The sequence below is a fragment of the Empidonax traillii genome, unplaced genomic scaffold (assembly GCF_003031625.1).
Source record: "Empidonax traillii isolate 1590-97213 ecotype Southwest subspecies unplaced genomic scaffold, ASM303162v1 scaffold649:size547179, whole genome shotgun sequence".
Lineage (NCBI taxonomy): Eukaryota > Metazoa > Chordata > Aves > Passeriformes > Tyrannidae > Empidonax > Empidonax traillii.
In genome coordinates, this window is record NW_020955842.1 from 185,004 (window position 1) to 200,040 (window position 15,037).

At 39.2% G+C, this 15,037-nt stretch overlaps 1 protein-coding gene across 10 annotated transcripts in view; it reads left to right on the forward strand.

The window, feature by feature from the left end:
- The first annotated feature begins 2,815 nt into the window (after positions 1–2,815).
- The window catches only part of SYTL2 (synaptotagmin like 2), a 41,164-nt gene continuing 28,942 nt past the window's right edge, over positions 2,816–15,037 (forward strand). For 7 of the 10 annotated variants that reach the window (XM_027899178.1, XM_027899179.1, XM_027899183.1 and 4 more), the window contains exons 1-3: positions 2,816–3,243; positions 11,809–11,957; positions 14,002–14,140. In XM_027899178.1, coding sequence (XP_027754979.1) covers positions 3,143–3,243; positions 11,809–11,957; positions 14,002–14,140 — 389 coding nt within the window. In that variant the 5' untranslated portion in view covers positions 2,816–3,142. Of the gene's footprint in view, positions 3,244–10,467; positions 10,504–11,808; positions 11,958–14,001; positions 14,141–15,037 lie in introns of those variants that run through there. The other 3 variants (XM_027899181.1, XM_027899180.1, XM_027899186.1) reach the window with 3 other exon arrangements.

The following is a 15,037-nucleotide window of genomic DNA, read 5'->3' on the forward strand; positions in this document are numbered from 1 at the left end:
TTGGGATATTATGCAGTTTCTGCATGCAGAAGGAAATCTTGTTGGTTTAAATGGAACAGCTGGTTCTGGGGTTTTCCTGTTTGTTTTCTGATCCTACTGGTGAACTCAATGTCAGACATGGCAAACTACTCCAGCCTTTTCCTTGCCTCTCTCATTACATCCCATAGGTATACACTGAGTAAAAACTTTAAAATATAAACTATTATTGTGATACCTCTTACTGTAATATCTGTTACTGTAATATCTGTTAGTGTTCGGAATACAGTATTCAAATTAACCTTCCCCTTTTGTATTTGGGAGAAAGGGGCTGGGGAGGGAGGGGGACAAACAGAGCTTCCTGTAGGATGAATGAGTTTGTAGACAAAGTTGTCTTTCTCTTATGATTTCTGTTCTAGAAAAATGTGAAGCCTTACTTTAAAAAATTGAAAACTGCCTGAGAGGCTTTGAGAAATTTTGCAAGATAAAATTTTTGGATGAGTGCCTGGCCTGAACCACTTGGAAGCTGTGAGCGGCTTAACAATGTGTGTAGGGAAAACTACATTTTGAGTCTTCTTTCTGTTTCTTTTGTTGCCAAAAATAGCAGCTTTCATGCATGAGTAACATAAAACATAATTTCAGATTCCTGTTCATTACAGGGATCAGAAGTCTTTCATAGAATGGAAGATTTTTGTGTGGTTTCACTTGAATTTAAGGCTTAAGAAAAAAATCATGCCAAATATGCTATGTCTCACAAATGTTAGTCTATAGCACATGTTAGTCTATAGCCTTTCTTCAGAAACCAGTCAATGTAGTATTTCTATTGATTTCTGTGATTTAATCAGTTTGACACAGATCTTTCAGTCTTATTTGAAACTTATGTCTGAAAACTTTCCTGTCAAAGAACTTCCCACTGAACTTGCAGTGATACCAAACAAACTGTTGAGACCTCTTAGTTCTTCCTGACATGCACAGAGGCTTTTAAGAGAAAAGATTTTCAAAAGAAATAAAAGACTTTAGGTTGGGTTGATGGTAGTGGGTGACTTGGAGGAAAGCGTTGACTTTTTTTATTATTAAATTAGCCTTAGATTTTAAGACAGGTGCTACACTTCAAGCTAGCAGTTTTTACCATCGGTGTTTAGAATCAGTGCCAATAATCTTTTGCAGAAAGCCAGCCTTGCATTAACTTGTATTAGCTAGTCTCATGAGATTGGTTAAGTACATCACAGACAGAAAGAGGTTTTCTTGTTCATGAAGACATTAAAAATCACTCTAGTTTCAGTTTGTGACTGGTATAGTTCCAGTGACTAAAGACTTTATCATAGTCAATTGTGATACAATTTGCACTATATGGATGGTACACATTAAAGGGGGAGAAAATACCCTAACTGATTGTTGCTAGTTTTTTCAGCTGCTTAACAAGTGAGATTAGAGGCCAGTTTTTCAGGCACTTGGACATGGCTTAATGAAGCATTATGTTCTTAGCTTTGCAAAAGAATCTAAGGGGTCTCAGCTGCACTACTCAGGATTGGGGGAACTTTTTATCATAATCTGGGGTGGAAGCAAAACCAACTTCTGTGGTGCTATGTAAATCTGAATACAGGATGAGTGCAAGCAGAGCTGGGAATCAGAGTTCACGTAGGATTCTCTGAAGAGCTGTAAGGAAAATGTGCTTTAGTTAAGACAGACAGAGTCAGTATGTTAAACCTGGTTCCACAGTTCACAGGGCTGTGTTTTGCTATGTTTTGTGACATCCAGGAAAAAACGATGAAGAGGAGCCTACCAGGGTGGATGGTATCTTGATATCTTGCCTCTGATTGAAAACAAAGTGGGAGTGCAACCTTAGTTGAAGAAAGTGCTCTACAGAGTGATGGTATCTGAGAAGTTTAGTAGTAGTGCAGCTTGCTGTGAGGTCTCACACCCCCTGAAGATGTGCCCTTGCAAACTGTTGTTCATTTTGGGAGAACTGAAGTTCTGTTTCCACTAGTTTAATCGACTTGTGTACTGAGAGACATCAATGAAGTCTGCAGCCTAATTGACTGTTTCTTTTAGGTTTTTAAATTATTATAATTGGACAGTGTAACACTTCTCCTCTTAGCCTTCTTTAACATAAAGACAAAGACATGATAAGATGTCTGCAACAACTTTCTTGCAGACTTGATTGATCTTGGGAAAGAATTTTGCCCAATTTACGAGAAAAAATCTTTGATAATTCTAGTTCATGCATCTTTCTCTTTGACAAATTAGAATTGCCTTGTAAGTGAATAGTCCTTTGGAACCAGGGCCTATAAAACAGAGGCAGAACAGTATTTCTAATTACTGCTTACAAATGCAGTTTGGTTTGTACAAAGCAATGATGTTCATGTTACTGCATGACCTGTAATTCCACATCCTCATGATGGTTACAAATAAATTATTTCACATTTATTTTGTATGTTCTGTGGGACAGTGATGGGGCCTTCCTTTTTTTTTTTTTGTGTTACTTGAAATGAATGTGATAAATGCTCTTGACTTATTTTGTTTTGTTTTCCCCCTTTCCCCCACCTCCGAATTGTTCTGCTAACTTTAAGAACAACTTAAAATGCACTTATTTTAAAAGTACAATTTGAGGGACACTTGATTTTGTGTTTTAGGGTGTGAGTTGCTGTATTGGGAAGGAATATATTTTCATGGCCACCTTGTTCAAGAGGCCTGTAAAACAGGTTTGACTTGAAGTGACCATTTGAACTTCATAAAGTAGTTTAATCACACTGAAAAACTTGTTTCTTTTAATTAAAAATGCATACATAATCTACTTCCTTGATCCCTGATACTACAACTTGTTCTTCCTTGTCTCTTTTTTTAGGGAATGTTTTGTTTGTTCTCAAACACTGGATATGCTGGGTCGATGAACTGTTACTTCAGGAAGTAGAGCTGAGAGGACCAACTGAGAAGACATCATTATTATGGCAAGCAAGAATGCAACACTTTCCCAGAAGTCTCTCTTCTAGGGAAGCACACACATACTGTACTGCGAGAAAGCAACATTTGGGACTTTTTAAAACACTGACTGTAACCTGGTCCAGCTTTCTCAGTGACTGCTGAAAAAGACTTTTCTTCTCCAACTTTAATTTAGGCTACAAGACTATCCTCAGAAGGATTTACCAGCCCCTTCCCACACAACAAGATGATTGACCTAAGCTTTCTAACAGAGGAGGAACAAGAGGCAATAATGAAGGTGCTGCAACGGGATGCAGAACTTAAAAGAGCTGAAGAAGAGAGAGTCAGGTAAGGCATCCAGCACCTTGGGTTGTTTTGGGAAGACCTACATAGTTCATATACTGAATTACTCGGGAATAGATTAGAATAATTTTTGCGAAGGACCCCATATTCCACAGTATATGTGGTTTGGAGATTCTTTTACTCTGGACTAGATTTAGCATAGTCTCTGGATTAAATCCCTCTACCACACAAATGATTCACTACTGACCAAAATTGTTTCAGACCCTTATAATTCCCTAAGGAGCCAAGAACACCTGGTATACATCTGTCTGGATACGCATCTGCCTTGGTTTGCTCAGAAGATGATTCAGTTTGCAAGTGTCAAAACCACTGCAAAACGAACTAATGCTTGATAAGCAGAGGGAGTTGATTCAAAATGAGCACTAGAAACCCAAATAAACAAAAAGTATGGTTGCAGTCAGCAATATGTCTGAATGCTGAAGTTATACCTCAAATCCATGAGGTGCAATATATTGGAGCTGCAGTCCAGAAGGGGTATCAACACTGTGCCCTGCTGCCAAGAGAAGTCCTTGCATAAAAATTCTCCTCATTTTCTCTGTGGTTTCACAGATGGAGCAATGTGTTTTTATTCTGGAGTGGTTTGTGCACTGGGAGGTTTTCCTGGAGCTATTTTAGGGTAACTGTTGTGACTAGAAATGCATGCAAGGAGAGCAGCTTTGCCCATATGACTGTGAAAGTTATCTACATGGGCATAAATAGCAGCCAAATAGTTGCTTCAGCTGATAGCTGCCTACTAAAGAGTGAGGATTTTAGTAGTCAGCTCTTTTTTGTTCTTTTTTCAGTGTGAGGGAAATTACCTATTACAAGGTACACAAAATAAGAAGTGGACATATAACGAAAAAGGGAGCCTGAGGTGCTGAAAACTCAAAGTGATATAACACAAATAAATGTTTACAGGTCTCAGTGAGGGTAGGATTTTCTCTCACTGATTTGGTAGTCTTGTTTAAGATTCCTTCTCTTTGTGATGTTCTTCATTAAGTTCTCTATTTCCAATTTAAATGTTTTGAAATTATTCCAACCATGATGCATCTCTGATGCTTCTCTTCTGGTGAGAAAAGTTTTTTTGACAAATGACCTCTGTGCAAGCATACCCTATACCCTGCAAAGGAAACAGCAGCCTGCCACTTGACCTAAGAGCAGTGTTCATTTTGCTGTATATGCTTGTGCAGCCTTGAAGTTGTTTTATCAGCATGTGGTCAGCATTTCTTAGAGTTATTCTTCTTGCTTCTTTTAGTGTAAGAGCAATAAAAGGTAAATAGCTTCTCCAGGTTAAAAAAGCTTCTCCTCTCAAGGCATTTGCTTTACTGAAGGCTGAAGGAAAAATCATTACAGACAATATTCACCCTTGCCCTCCCTCCCCATCTTAATGCAACCTGAGGAGATGTTTTCACCACATAGTTTTGTCTTCTACTTTAAAAAACAGTAAACTGACTTTCCTGTAACAGAACTGGCATTTTGTTTACTGTAAGTAGAAAAACACTGGTTTTAGTCTTGGAATGTTACATCAGTGCCAGACAGTGAAAGCATTCAGGCAAAGTAATTGTAGATGTGAATTTGAAAACAGCATTTGGGGAAAGGAACTCTTCTTGGAACAGAAATTCAAAAAAACCACTCTCAGTAGTGGCCTGAAAGGACTGTCAACAAGTATTTTTGTTCGTGTAGCTTCACTTTTGCCATTTGTAATTCTAGTTCAAGAGGGTGTGGTGGACAATGCAAGAGACTGCAGGTTGTAGCAGCCTGTAATCAGTACGTTTGTTTCTTCAATAAAATGCCTCTTCTGGTTTCTGAATATTGTAATTTCTGAGATGCTGGAAGCTTATATATGAAATGGATTTTTCTGCTTAGTTGTGGAACGTGGAGCTTGCTTTTTATATCTTATATATTAAAACACTACTTGAATTATATCTCCAACCAAAGAGATGTGATATTTTAGTTTGGGTTCAGCAACCTTGCACACCTGGAAGATTCCAAGAGCTGGAATCAACTGTCATCATTCAAACATCACACACTAACAAAGTGTTGCTTGTATGTGTATATAATGGAAGTCTTTCAATGTGATTTTTTTTTTCCCTCTAGAAGTTCTGAGGTTTGAAGGGTATTCTCATAATCTGTGCCATGTTCCTGGATCATGGACAAACTGGTAACATGACAAAATCCTCTTTGAGCAGCTTCCTAGTGGAATTTTACAAGTCACCTGATAGAGTCACTCCCCTGCTAACAGTTCCCAGTATTGCTAATCTGTAGTAAAACTGCACTGCTTAGGCAGGTCTGCAGCCTCCTTAAGGCACTCTGTTTTAATTCTTGGTTTGCTGAATACTATAATAGGTCTTTGGCCCATTCTGCAGCTCCTCTTGTGCTGGGCTGAATCAAGATTACAGGTTTAGAACAGCACTGCTTTGGGAACAGCGTGCCTGCTTCCTCTTTCACCTCTGCTGAGGCTTGTTCCAAAGGAGAGGGGTATTTTTTTTTCACTGGCAAAACGGTGATGAAGAAATCTCAGATGACAAGCAGGTGTGATGCAACGAAAGCAAAAGACATGTCATCTTTTTTTATTCCTTGTGAAAGAAGATTTCTCTCTTTGCTTCATTGCCCCAGGAGCTGCTGCCAGTCACTGAATAGCAGTGTTGCTGGGGAGGGGGGAAAAGGCATAAAATGAGAGAGTCAAGTAACAGCTTGTCAAGACTAGAAGCTGTTTTTCAGCATATTACCAACTTATTTTGTTGTTGTTGTCCTCATTCCTGTCCAGGAATCTCTGATATGCCCTGCTCCAGTACTGAACAAGTGAGTGGGCTAAGTGCATGACTGAATTACCTGGCAGTACCTCCAGCATAGCCCCTAAGGACTACTTTTACAGATGTGTGCTTGAAAATTAACATAATTTTGAACCCTTTCTGGAGACAGTAACGTGAATAGAAATATATCTGTCTGTGAAGTTGTGGAACGTGGTTGGGTGACTTCTGTGGTGGAGTGGCTGGCCCCTGGCACCAGCATGTCTGAAGCACAAGGCTGTTGTGGTTCCCTCTGTGACAGAGATCTCTGCTGTGGCTGTCAGCCCTTTCCTGCAGAACCTCCTGGCAGTGCTCTTGTGGGCTGTGCTTGGGATTGTTTGCTCCCTGTGTAAACTGAGGGAGGTTAATGATAGGGGAAATTTTGTTGTGGAGTTGTGTGGGTGGTGACTGCTGTATGCCAAACCCCTTTGATACATACCTTGGTGTGGCATTGCAAAAAAAGAGGAAGCTTCAGGGGTCTGATTCTGCTGGGAGTGAGTGGCTGTTGAAACTCTACTGTAAATGATTTTTAGGTTCTTGTCAGCTTTGACAGATATCCTCTTCAGTTACTTTTCAAGACAGTATTCCTTATATTGTACTCTACTAGAAGGACGGTGCTTTTTTGTGTGATGGGATATATTTAAGGTATCAGGGTGACATTAGGGTTAGCCAGACTTACACTAAAGTATGAAAATGACTGTCACCAGAATACATTCTTAAAAATCTTCATAAAATACTTTTCTGTTAGATGTAGCAGTTTTGAGGATGTGCTTAACACAGGCAGGGCTCTTGGTGGAGATGATTTTAAACATGGGTGTTAGATGAAATTTAAAGGCCTGACTGAAGATAGAGCTGCTGTCAAAGCTAACCTTATTTTTAAAAAGAATTGCCCATTTTTCCTACTCTTCCTCCAATTATTTATTCCAGATATTCTAGAAATTTTCGAAATGTGTACTCAATACCCACCCAAATGACTGTGATAGTTTGGTAGTGTCTGCATAGTTAGGTAATGAAGGACCGATTATAATTTCAGAATTTTGAAGAATCACTCTTTATCATTGCCATACAACACCTAGGGACTCTTTCCAAAGCTGAACTCTGCAGAAATGTTCATTTTATCAGTTCTCTGCTCCTTTTTTTTTGCAAAATCCTTTCTCTATCATTTGCACTACTTCATTATAAAAGTCTGAACATCTGTAAATGGAAAAATAACATATTAAAGAGGTGTGGCTTACAGGCAAGGCAAGAGCACGATATGTTTGTATGTGCTTTGCAGTCTGTCCTGACCAGAGAACAGAATGGTACTTTGTGTCTAGCTGAGGTGTCTTAGGCTGACCATCATGCCTTCTGACTCAAAGTAAATTTTTTTGAAAGCTTACTTGGGATTGGGGATATCACAAACGACAACTTTCTCTAAATTTAGGGCTTAAGGATATGACAAGATCCTGTCAGATCATCATCTTTTGCAATATGATTCTGAAGTTCTTGTCAGGATACCAAGGTTATCCTTAAGGATTGTCTCAGAATAGTTGTTCCTTCATTGATGGTTTTTGACAAGTTTGTCTTGTCTGTATTCTGAAAGTGACCTAGAACCTAAATCCTTCGTTGTCGTTTTGGTTTCATATTTGCAGCAAATAGAATTGAGATTAAATTCCTCAAAATTTTCTCATCTTTCAACTTGTCCACTCATTTGGTATTTTATTTGCAGAAGGGAGGGTTTGGAAGTTAATTTTTAAATAAGGTATGGTGGTATCATGCTTTTTAAAGCCTTTATTTTGCCATTGGAACTGGGGTGCTTTTTCCATCTGTTCAGAATAGGGTGTGTGAGACAATAATGAATCTGTCTCTTTAAGCCAAACACAGATCCTGACCTAAACGCTTCTTCATTCATCACAAGGATTCCCAGAATGTGCTGGCACCCCACAGGTTCTCCTGTCTGAAAAGCTCAGCTTAAGCTGTCAGTTGAGGTATAAGGCAGTAAAATAAGGTATTAAGATGTCAGTTGTCACATCTTGCAAATTCTGTAGTGCCTTGTAACACAGACAATGAATAAGGTGATTACAGGGGAAGGAACTGAGGAGTTGTAGCTGAACAACTGTTCTAGGTTTGATGATAGGAAGGTTGACAGGCACTGATTATATCAGAGCAGATTTCCTGCCTTACAGTGATACCATGTGGTTTAGTCCATTATCAGATGTTCTGGAGGTGGAGAGAAACAACCCAATTAATCCATGCATAGATTTTCTGTTTGCCTGCAGAGTGCTTTGTATGCCCATCCAGTGTAATTCGGCATGCACCTAATGTCCTAGGGGGGGTGAAGAATTTGCCATCTTGCCATAAAACAGGTTTCACCTTGGCACAGTGGAAAAAGCATATTAAGTACTGGGGAACTCAGTCTTATTTTGAAGGAGGATTTTGGAGTGAATTCCTTCTAACTACCTACCTTTACTTTCTCGAATTTTATGTCCCTGTAGGAGAAATGCGCACTAGCTTCATTATAACTGTAGGCTGTTTCACTCTGAAAACTGCAGCATAGGCTAACTGGCCTGTGTTTTAACAGATCACTGAATACATACTCACATCATATGTAAAGCTGTTACTACATTTTCTCCTAATTGCAAATTGGCAACTAAGCCTGCAATCTGAATCGTAATCTGGATGCCTAGTAGTTCTTTGATCACCAAGAGAAAAACGTAATGACAACCTGGTTAGCCTTTCTGTTAACTGAGAAGCTGGCATAGAATCAACTGTTGGCTTCTAATCCTCTTCTGGTGTGCTGGGAGGCATGGAAGCTGTGGAAAACCATGGCTGCAGTCTGATTTCTGCACAGTTCCTTTCAAGGTAAACCACAATCTAAATCTAATTCCTAACAGTGAAACAGGCCCACAAAGTGCAAGCATTTTGATGTTACTGCTAAGGCCTACTTGTAGTAAAGCTTGAGAATTCAACTAGCACTGTAAAAATTCCCATTTGTTGCAAAAACAGCTGCTGGGGTTACAAGACTACGATACATTGGCGAACATAGGTGGCTTTAGAGCCTTTTTCCCTGTTAAGACCTAGAACTAATTCTCTTTCTGATAATGGAAATCTGTTTCTTTGTGGCTGGGGAATGCCTGAGAAGAGCTTCAATACTGATGTTGCCCTTAGTTCCTCAAAAGATGGGACTGACAGGCTAAATACTTCTTTTGAAGAGATGAGTAAGCCAAGCTAACTTCAAGGCGAGAAGAGAAGGCAAAAGTTTTTTGGAAGTCAGCATCTGTGAACACCTGTCTGTTACTACCATACAAGCCCCATCAGGCAGAAGGACATTTGTAAAGGAAGTACTGTGTAAATTGAGAGCACGTCTATATCTCTGCTAGCAAGCACTGTTATCTCCCAAAGTCTAGAAGGTCTGTTGAGCTGCTTGAGTTAAAGTACACTAACTTTCATAGGCAGCAAGCAGTGGTGGGAGCAAAGTGCTTGACATTCACTTCTAGCTAAAATGACAGCTGCATGGGCCATGGGTGACATTTAGTGAGTCTAGAGCTATGACAAATCTATGCCTCTGTCTCTGTCTGCTTGTGTTATGTTAGTCAGTCACAGATCTGAGAGTCCAACAAGCAGGTAGGTAGACGGAGACAGCTGAGAGGTCTGTGATCCTGCCCCCTTCTGCAGAGGAGCTGAGCTTGATCTGGTCTGAGCTGACTTGGAAAGGTCTCCTACCACACCCTAGTTTCAGTGGCTGAATACAAAGGGGAAAGGGGTGAACAGAGTCTGGGGTGAAAGGGTTGAATCAAACAGGGTGAGGACATCGAATACTTGCCCTGTGACTCAGTACCTTCCCACTAGAGAACCTCCCTTGGCATATGTTGTCATACTGCCCTGAAGCACTAGCTGTGGTCAGAGCTCTGCTGCCCTGCAGGCTGTACAAATAGCTGAAAAGCCAGTCCCTAGCCCTAAGGAACATCTGTTCTGAGAAGACAAATAACAAGTGGAAAAGAAGGTGAAAGGGAGATGCAGTCATCTGTGTAAAAAGTTCTTGCCTTCCATATTTTCAGTATTCCTGCTGGCTGTATTCACAAACTGACTGAGCAATGAGGAGTTGGCTCATACCTGAGTAATTTATTTGCTTGAGGACAGGGAAGCTACTGCTCTGTTCCTGCTCCAGCTTAAAAGACCTGCAGCAAAAGAGAAGTGCTTCTTTTGGCTCTTTAAGAAGCACAGAGTTATAAGAGGGAGGGACAAATTTTAAATAGTGCAGTAATTCTATGAACTGTTGAAACCTGGCATTAAAACTGCCAGTGGTGACCTCAACTCCTGGCAGCCTCAAGTATATGTAGGTGATTTGAGACAGAAGTTATTTACACGCCTGGGGGGACTAACTTTTGACAGCACTTTCAAAAAGAAGTTTAAGTTCAAATTCGAATATAGTTGATGCATTCAAATTAGGCTTTTTTTTTTTTTCTGGCCATACAAAGATGGAGAAGTTGAGTGACAGGTAAGGATGGTCTGTCTTAGTGTAAGGGACTGGCTTAGTGTTGTTTCTCTGCTGTGAATGTTTGTCTGTATTTGACAGTGAAATCTACAACCTATAATAGAAAGATTATCAACATAGTTACTTGGTTGCACTAGAAGTTCTGTTTCCTAAACTCCTGAGAAATGTAAAACTGTCGTGAACCTCTGGAATTGGGCTAGACAATCTTTACGGGTCACTTCCAACACAAACCATGGCTGTTCACCAGACCTGTGGAAGATAGTACTGCCCCACAGCAACGGGGACTCTTTTTAGCCTGAAAACCTCAGTAATTGGAGTTATTTTGATTTCTCCCTTAGGCTCTGTTATTAGCTTGTTTTGCTTAAGGAAAGGGCACAAATGAAGTGAGAAGATAAGCTTGACTTGACTTTTTTTGTTTAAGTGCTCTCTAAATCTGTGTAGTAACTTTCCCAGTCTGCAGGTTAGTCTCCAGGCCATGTATAGGCATATGCCTAATATGTTATATGCCTAACAAGGAAAGAAAACAAGCTTTCAAAGTGTACACAGCAACCCCTTATTCTGTTCAAGTGTGCTTCATAAAAAGCAGGATGACCCTGAAGCCTGAAATCCAATTATTAAAAATTTGTCTCCCAGTATTTAAAATGGCTGCAGTTCACGTGATGGATATATGCAGATTAATAAATGGCAGAAACTTATTTTGTTGTTACTTCCATGGGATGAGGTCTTCCTTGGTAACTCATTGAATACATATAAGGATTTGTGTAACTTATGGAAAAAATGGCATCATGCTTCCAGACCACATTTGGAGTGTGTGTTTAAAAGCAGTGCCACAGGAAAACTCTGAAGAGGCATCTTCTAAGCCCCAAAGTAGCCAAGCTCATAATTTTAGTACAGACTGCTTCTGTTGTTCTGCTAGCTTATCTCAGTTTTAATCTTGGAAGCCTGGCCTTTGAAGGTAGGAAATCAAGATCTGCAGTCATTGGAGACTTCTCCAGAGCTGTCTCTGCTTGAGTGTTTATAATAGTGAAACTTTTTATATTTAAAGAGTTACCCTCAGAGCATTGGTTGAAGTAACAAGGCTGAGGTTCTCCCCTGTCCAGATTATTGTCATCCTTCACAAATAAATAAGGAAAGTAACAGATAAAAAGATGGAAGTAGCATGCTGAGTCAGCATTTTAAAAATTCAACAAACAAACCACAACCTAGCTCTCCAAAACAAACTAACAACCAACTTTGACTTTTATTCTGTTCACATTGGTAAATACATTGCCTGTGTCTATCTAATTTATCCATTTTTCTCCTCCTCAGGCATTTACCAGAGAAAATCAAAGATGATGTTCAGCTAAAGAATATGAGTGGGCAGTGGTTTTACGAAGCAAAGTCAAAGAGGCACAGAGACAAGATACACGGAGCAGACATTATTAGAGCGTCCATGCGCCGGAGGCCTGCCACTGTTGGTAAGCATTTGGCTTATATTTTGTTTTGGAAAGGCTGGCTCTTACTTACCTAACTTCCTGTACTTATCTGTGAAATACAAGAATATTGGTATCTCTACAAGCAGAAAGTGAAGCAAAAAAAAGAGACTTTCTATGTAATATACAGTGTAAGCTTTCCTCTCCCCTAATGCTGTATATTAAAAGCTCTCTGCGCTTCCAGGCTCATTCTCATTTCCATTTCCGAGGCTTTGTGAGCTACTTAGGAACATGCAAGGAATCAGAGATTGAGGAAGTTGCTCTTTAATGTGGATTTGCAAGATCCTGGGTGCTTAGTTTGAGACCTTTGAGGCTTAATGGTTGGCACCACAAGCTAGAGATAGTGCTTATAACTAGCTGCAATATATATGCTGGAAACTCTGGCAGCTAGAACTGGCATTCTATGTCCACATGAACTCTAAATGCACTCAGCAGGCCCACATCATGGTGAGTGGCCTGGTCACCATGAACTTCATCCGTGGGAGAGAGAGTGAACAGTCAATCTATATTCTCCAAAACATATATAATATAGTATACAGGATTTTATAGACCTCCATTATAAATCTCTTAGCATCTGACTTTTTAATCTAAAGAGTTCTGCTCTATTTTATCATTCTTTGTACAAAAAGTTTTTGTGTGTTTTTTGTTAGTTTGTTTTTATGTTTTGTTTTTTTCTTAGAGAGATTGACCCCCATCCACTCCTAATCTCCTCTAGTTCTATGAAATCCTTTTGATTTGGAAGGACAAGGCTTACATTATTCTTACCAGATTGTACTGATATTTGTATTATTTGGTTTTATAGGTTCTATTGAGGGATTTTGCTACATGCTAGTAAAACAAGTAAGATAATTCTCTCAATAATGTGGCTGGGCTATAGCTTGCTACTTTCTATAGGTTTTAACTACAAGTTAGCCTTGTTTTCAGAGAGGAGTTTGAATAATATCAGTTTAGTCAATTTGAAGTTAGTGCTTTGAGTTTTTAAGTTAACACGAGAAGACCTGAAACAGAAAAGAATGCAATAAAAAAAAATCATCAGGGGTTAGTGTGATATGTTTATGATTTTGGCTGGTTTTGGACTTGAAGATCATGAAAATCAGTTGTAAAATTCTAGCTGAATTTGACAGTAACTTGTAACTTAAAGGAAACTACTTCTATCCATAATATCTTAAAGGTAGGTTAATTAATCCCAATCTTATTACTTGAACAAAGAGCAATATTGGTACATTAGGAACTATGTGCAGTTGCTTGGTTTAAATGACTCATGAGACGGCAAGATATTTTTGCTTGCATTTACAGATAGCGAAAGTGAGAATAAAAATCTTGCTTATTTTTACACACGAAGAAGTTCTTCTCTTCTAAAATGCTGGAGAATGCAAAATGCAGTAGAGGAAATAATGTAATGTTTTTACTCTGAAAGGGGCTATCAGAATAGGATTCTGTCCCACCCTCGAAAGAAATGCAAATCTATTTGCATTTGCTGAATGAGGTGGGGCTTTTTGTTTGGTTGGTTTGTTTATACTTAACTTTTTAACTTCTTGTGATAATTCTGTCCCTAAAGGATTAACCTCCTGCTTCAGTGAGTTATGACCAACTTCCAGTTTACTGCTGTAGGAGGGGAATAATTGACTTGACTAACTGTACTTCAGCGTATTTTCAGTTTTCTATGGTTTAATCATTTTTGTTTCCTCAGGACACTGAGGCTGATTTTTTTATGTCTATCTAGCTGCAAGAACTACGGGATCATTCTTTACCTGAGCTGCTGTAGAAAACTCCTCCATTTAGGATCACTTTAAGGTCTCAAACAGATATATCTGGAGTAGTAGAGTGAAGTATTCAGAACAGTATTTGAGTGTTCTAGTGGCATAAAAAAAATATTTTTCAGAAGGCACAAGATCTGCTCCTGAAAACAGTTCAAAAATAGCAGACTTTAGAAATAGCTGTAGGACTAAATGCAGATACTTGTACTTGCTTCTTAAGAAATCCTGTATGAACATATGGGAGACAACAATATTCTTGTTTCACATTTTAGCTGAAGTGAGTCAGAACAAAATGAGCAAAGGAAAGACCAGCTGGGTGAGCAATGTTAATAAAGAAGTCTTTGTGCCACCAGATTTACACGGCATTGTGGAACATCAAGAAGAACATCAACAACTGAAAACTAGTTCAAGGTAAGCTGTCTGTTTAATTGCCCTTAGCATGTATATATCTGGACTAGTGAAGCTTATGAGCTCTAAGTTTCACCCAAAATATTGTACTTATCTCTTATTTCAAAGGTCATAAAATGTTCCCTGAGAACTGTCCAAGAAATCTCTGCATGTGAAAGGGACATAGTCAAGCATTGTTAATTGTTCTGTGTTCAAATGCAGAACAATCTTCAGCTTGCCTTTTCTCAGAAAAAGTTGTGAATGGAGTATAGAATGGTCCCACAGAATCACAGAATGTGCTGAGTTGGAAGGGACCCATGAGGATCATCCAGTCCAACTCCTGGGCCTGCACAGGACCATCCCCAAGAGTCACACCATGTGCCTGAGAGCATTGTACAAACATTTCTTGAAGTCTGTCAGGCTTAGTGCTGTGACCACACATGTTGTCATGTCACAGTTTAGTTTGGTTCCTTGAAGTGAGGCCAGGATTAGTTAGTAGTTAGTAATAGGGGAGCAATAACCTCTGCATCTCTTCATTCAGTCACTTAATGAGGCAAGACTGTTGGTTCAGCCTGAATTTTAAATTTGGATCATAGCATTATTTAGGTTAGAAAAGAACTGTAAGATCATCAAGTCCAACCATTAACCAGCACTGTCAACTCCACCACTAAACCATGTCCCCAAGTGCCACATCCACACATGCTTTGAACACTTCATATCACGTGAAAATCAGACTAAAAAAATGTTGTTTAGAATTTTCCAGATTTTGGGGTACATAGTTTAAGACCTCTGAGACTTCTTAAGAGGACCAAACATATTTCAGATGGAAAGAGCTAGAATGTTTAGATATTTGCAGAAAATGAGTCAGATTCTACCAAGAAAAGTAAATGTCTTTCTGGAATGGAGAAGCTTCCTTTCAGA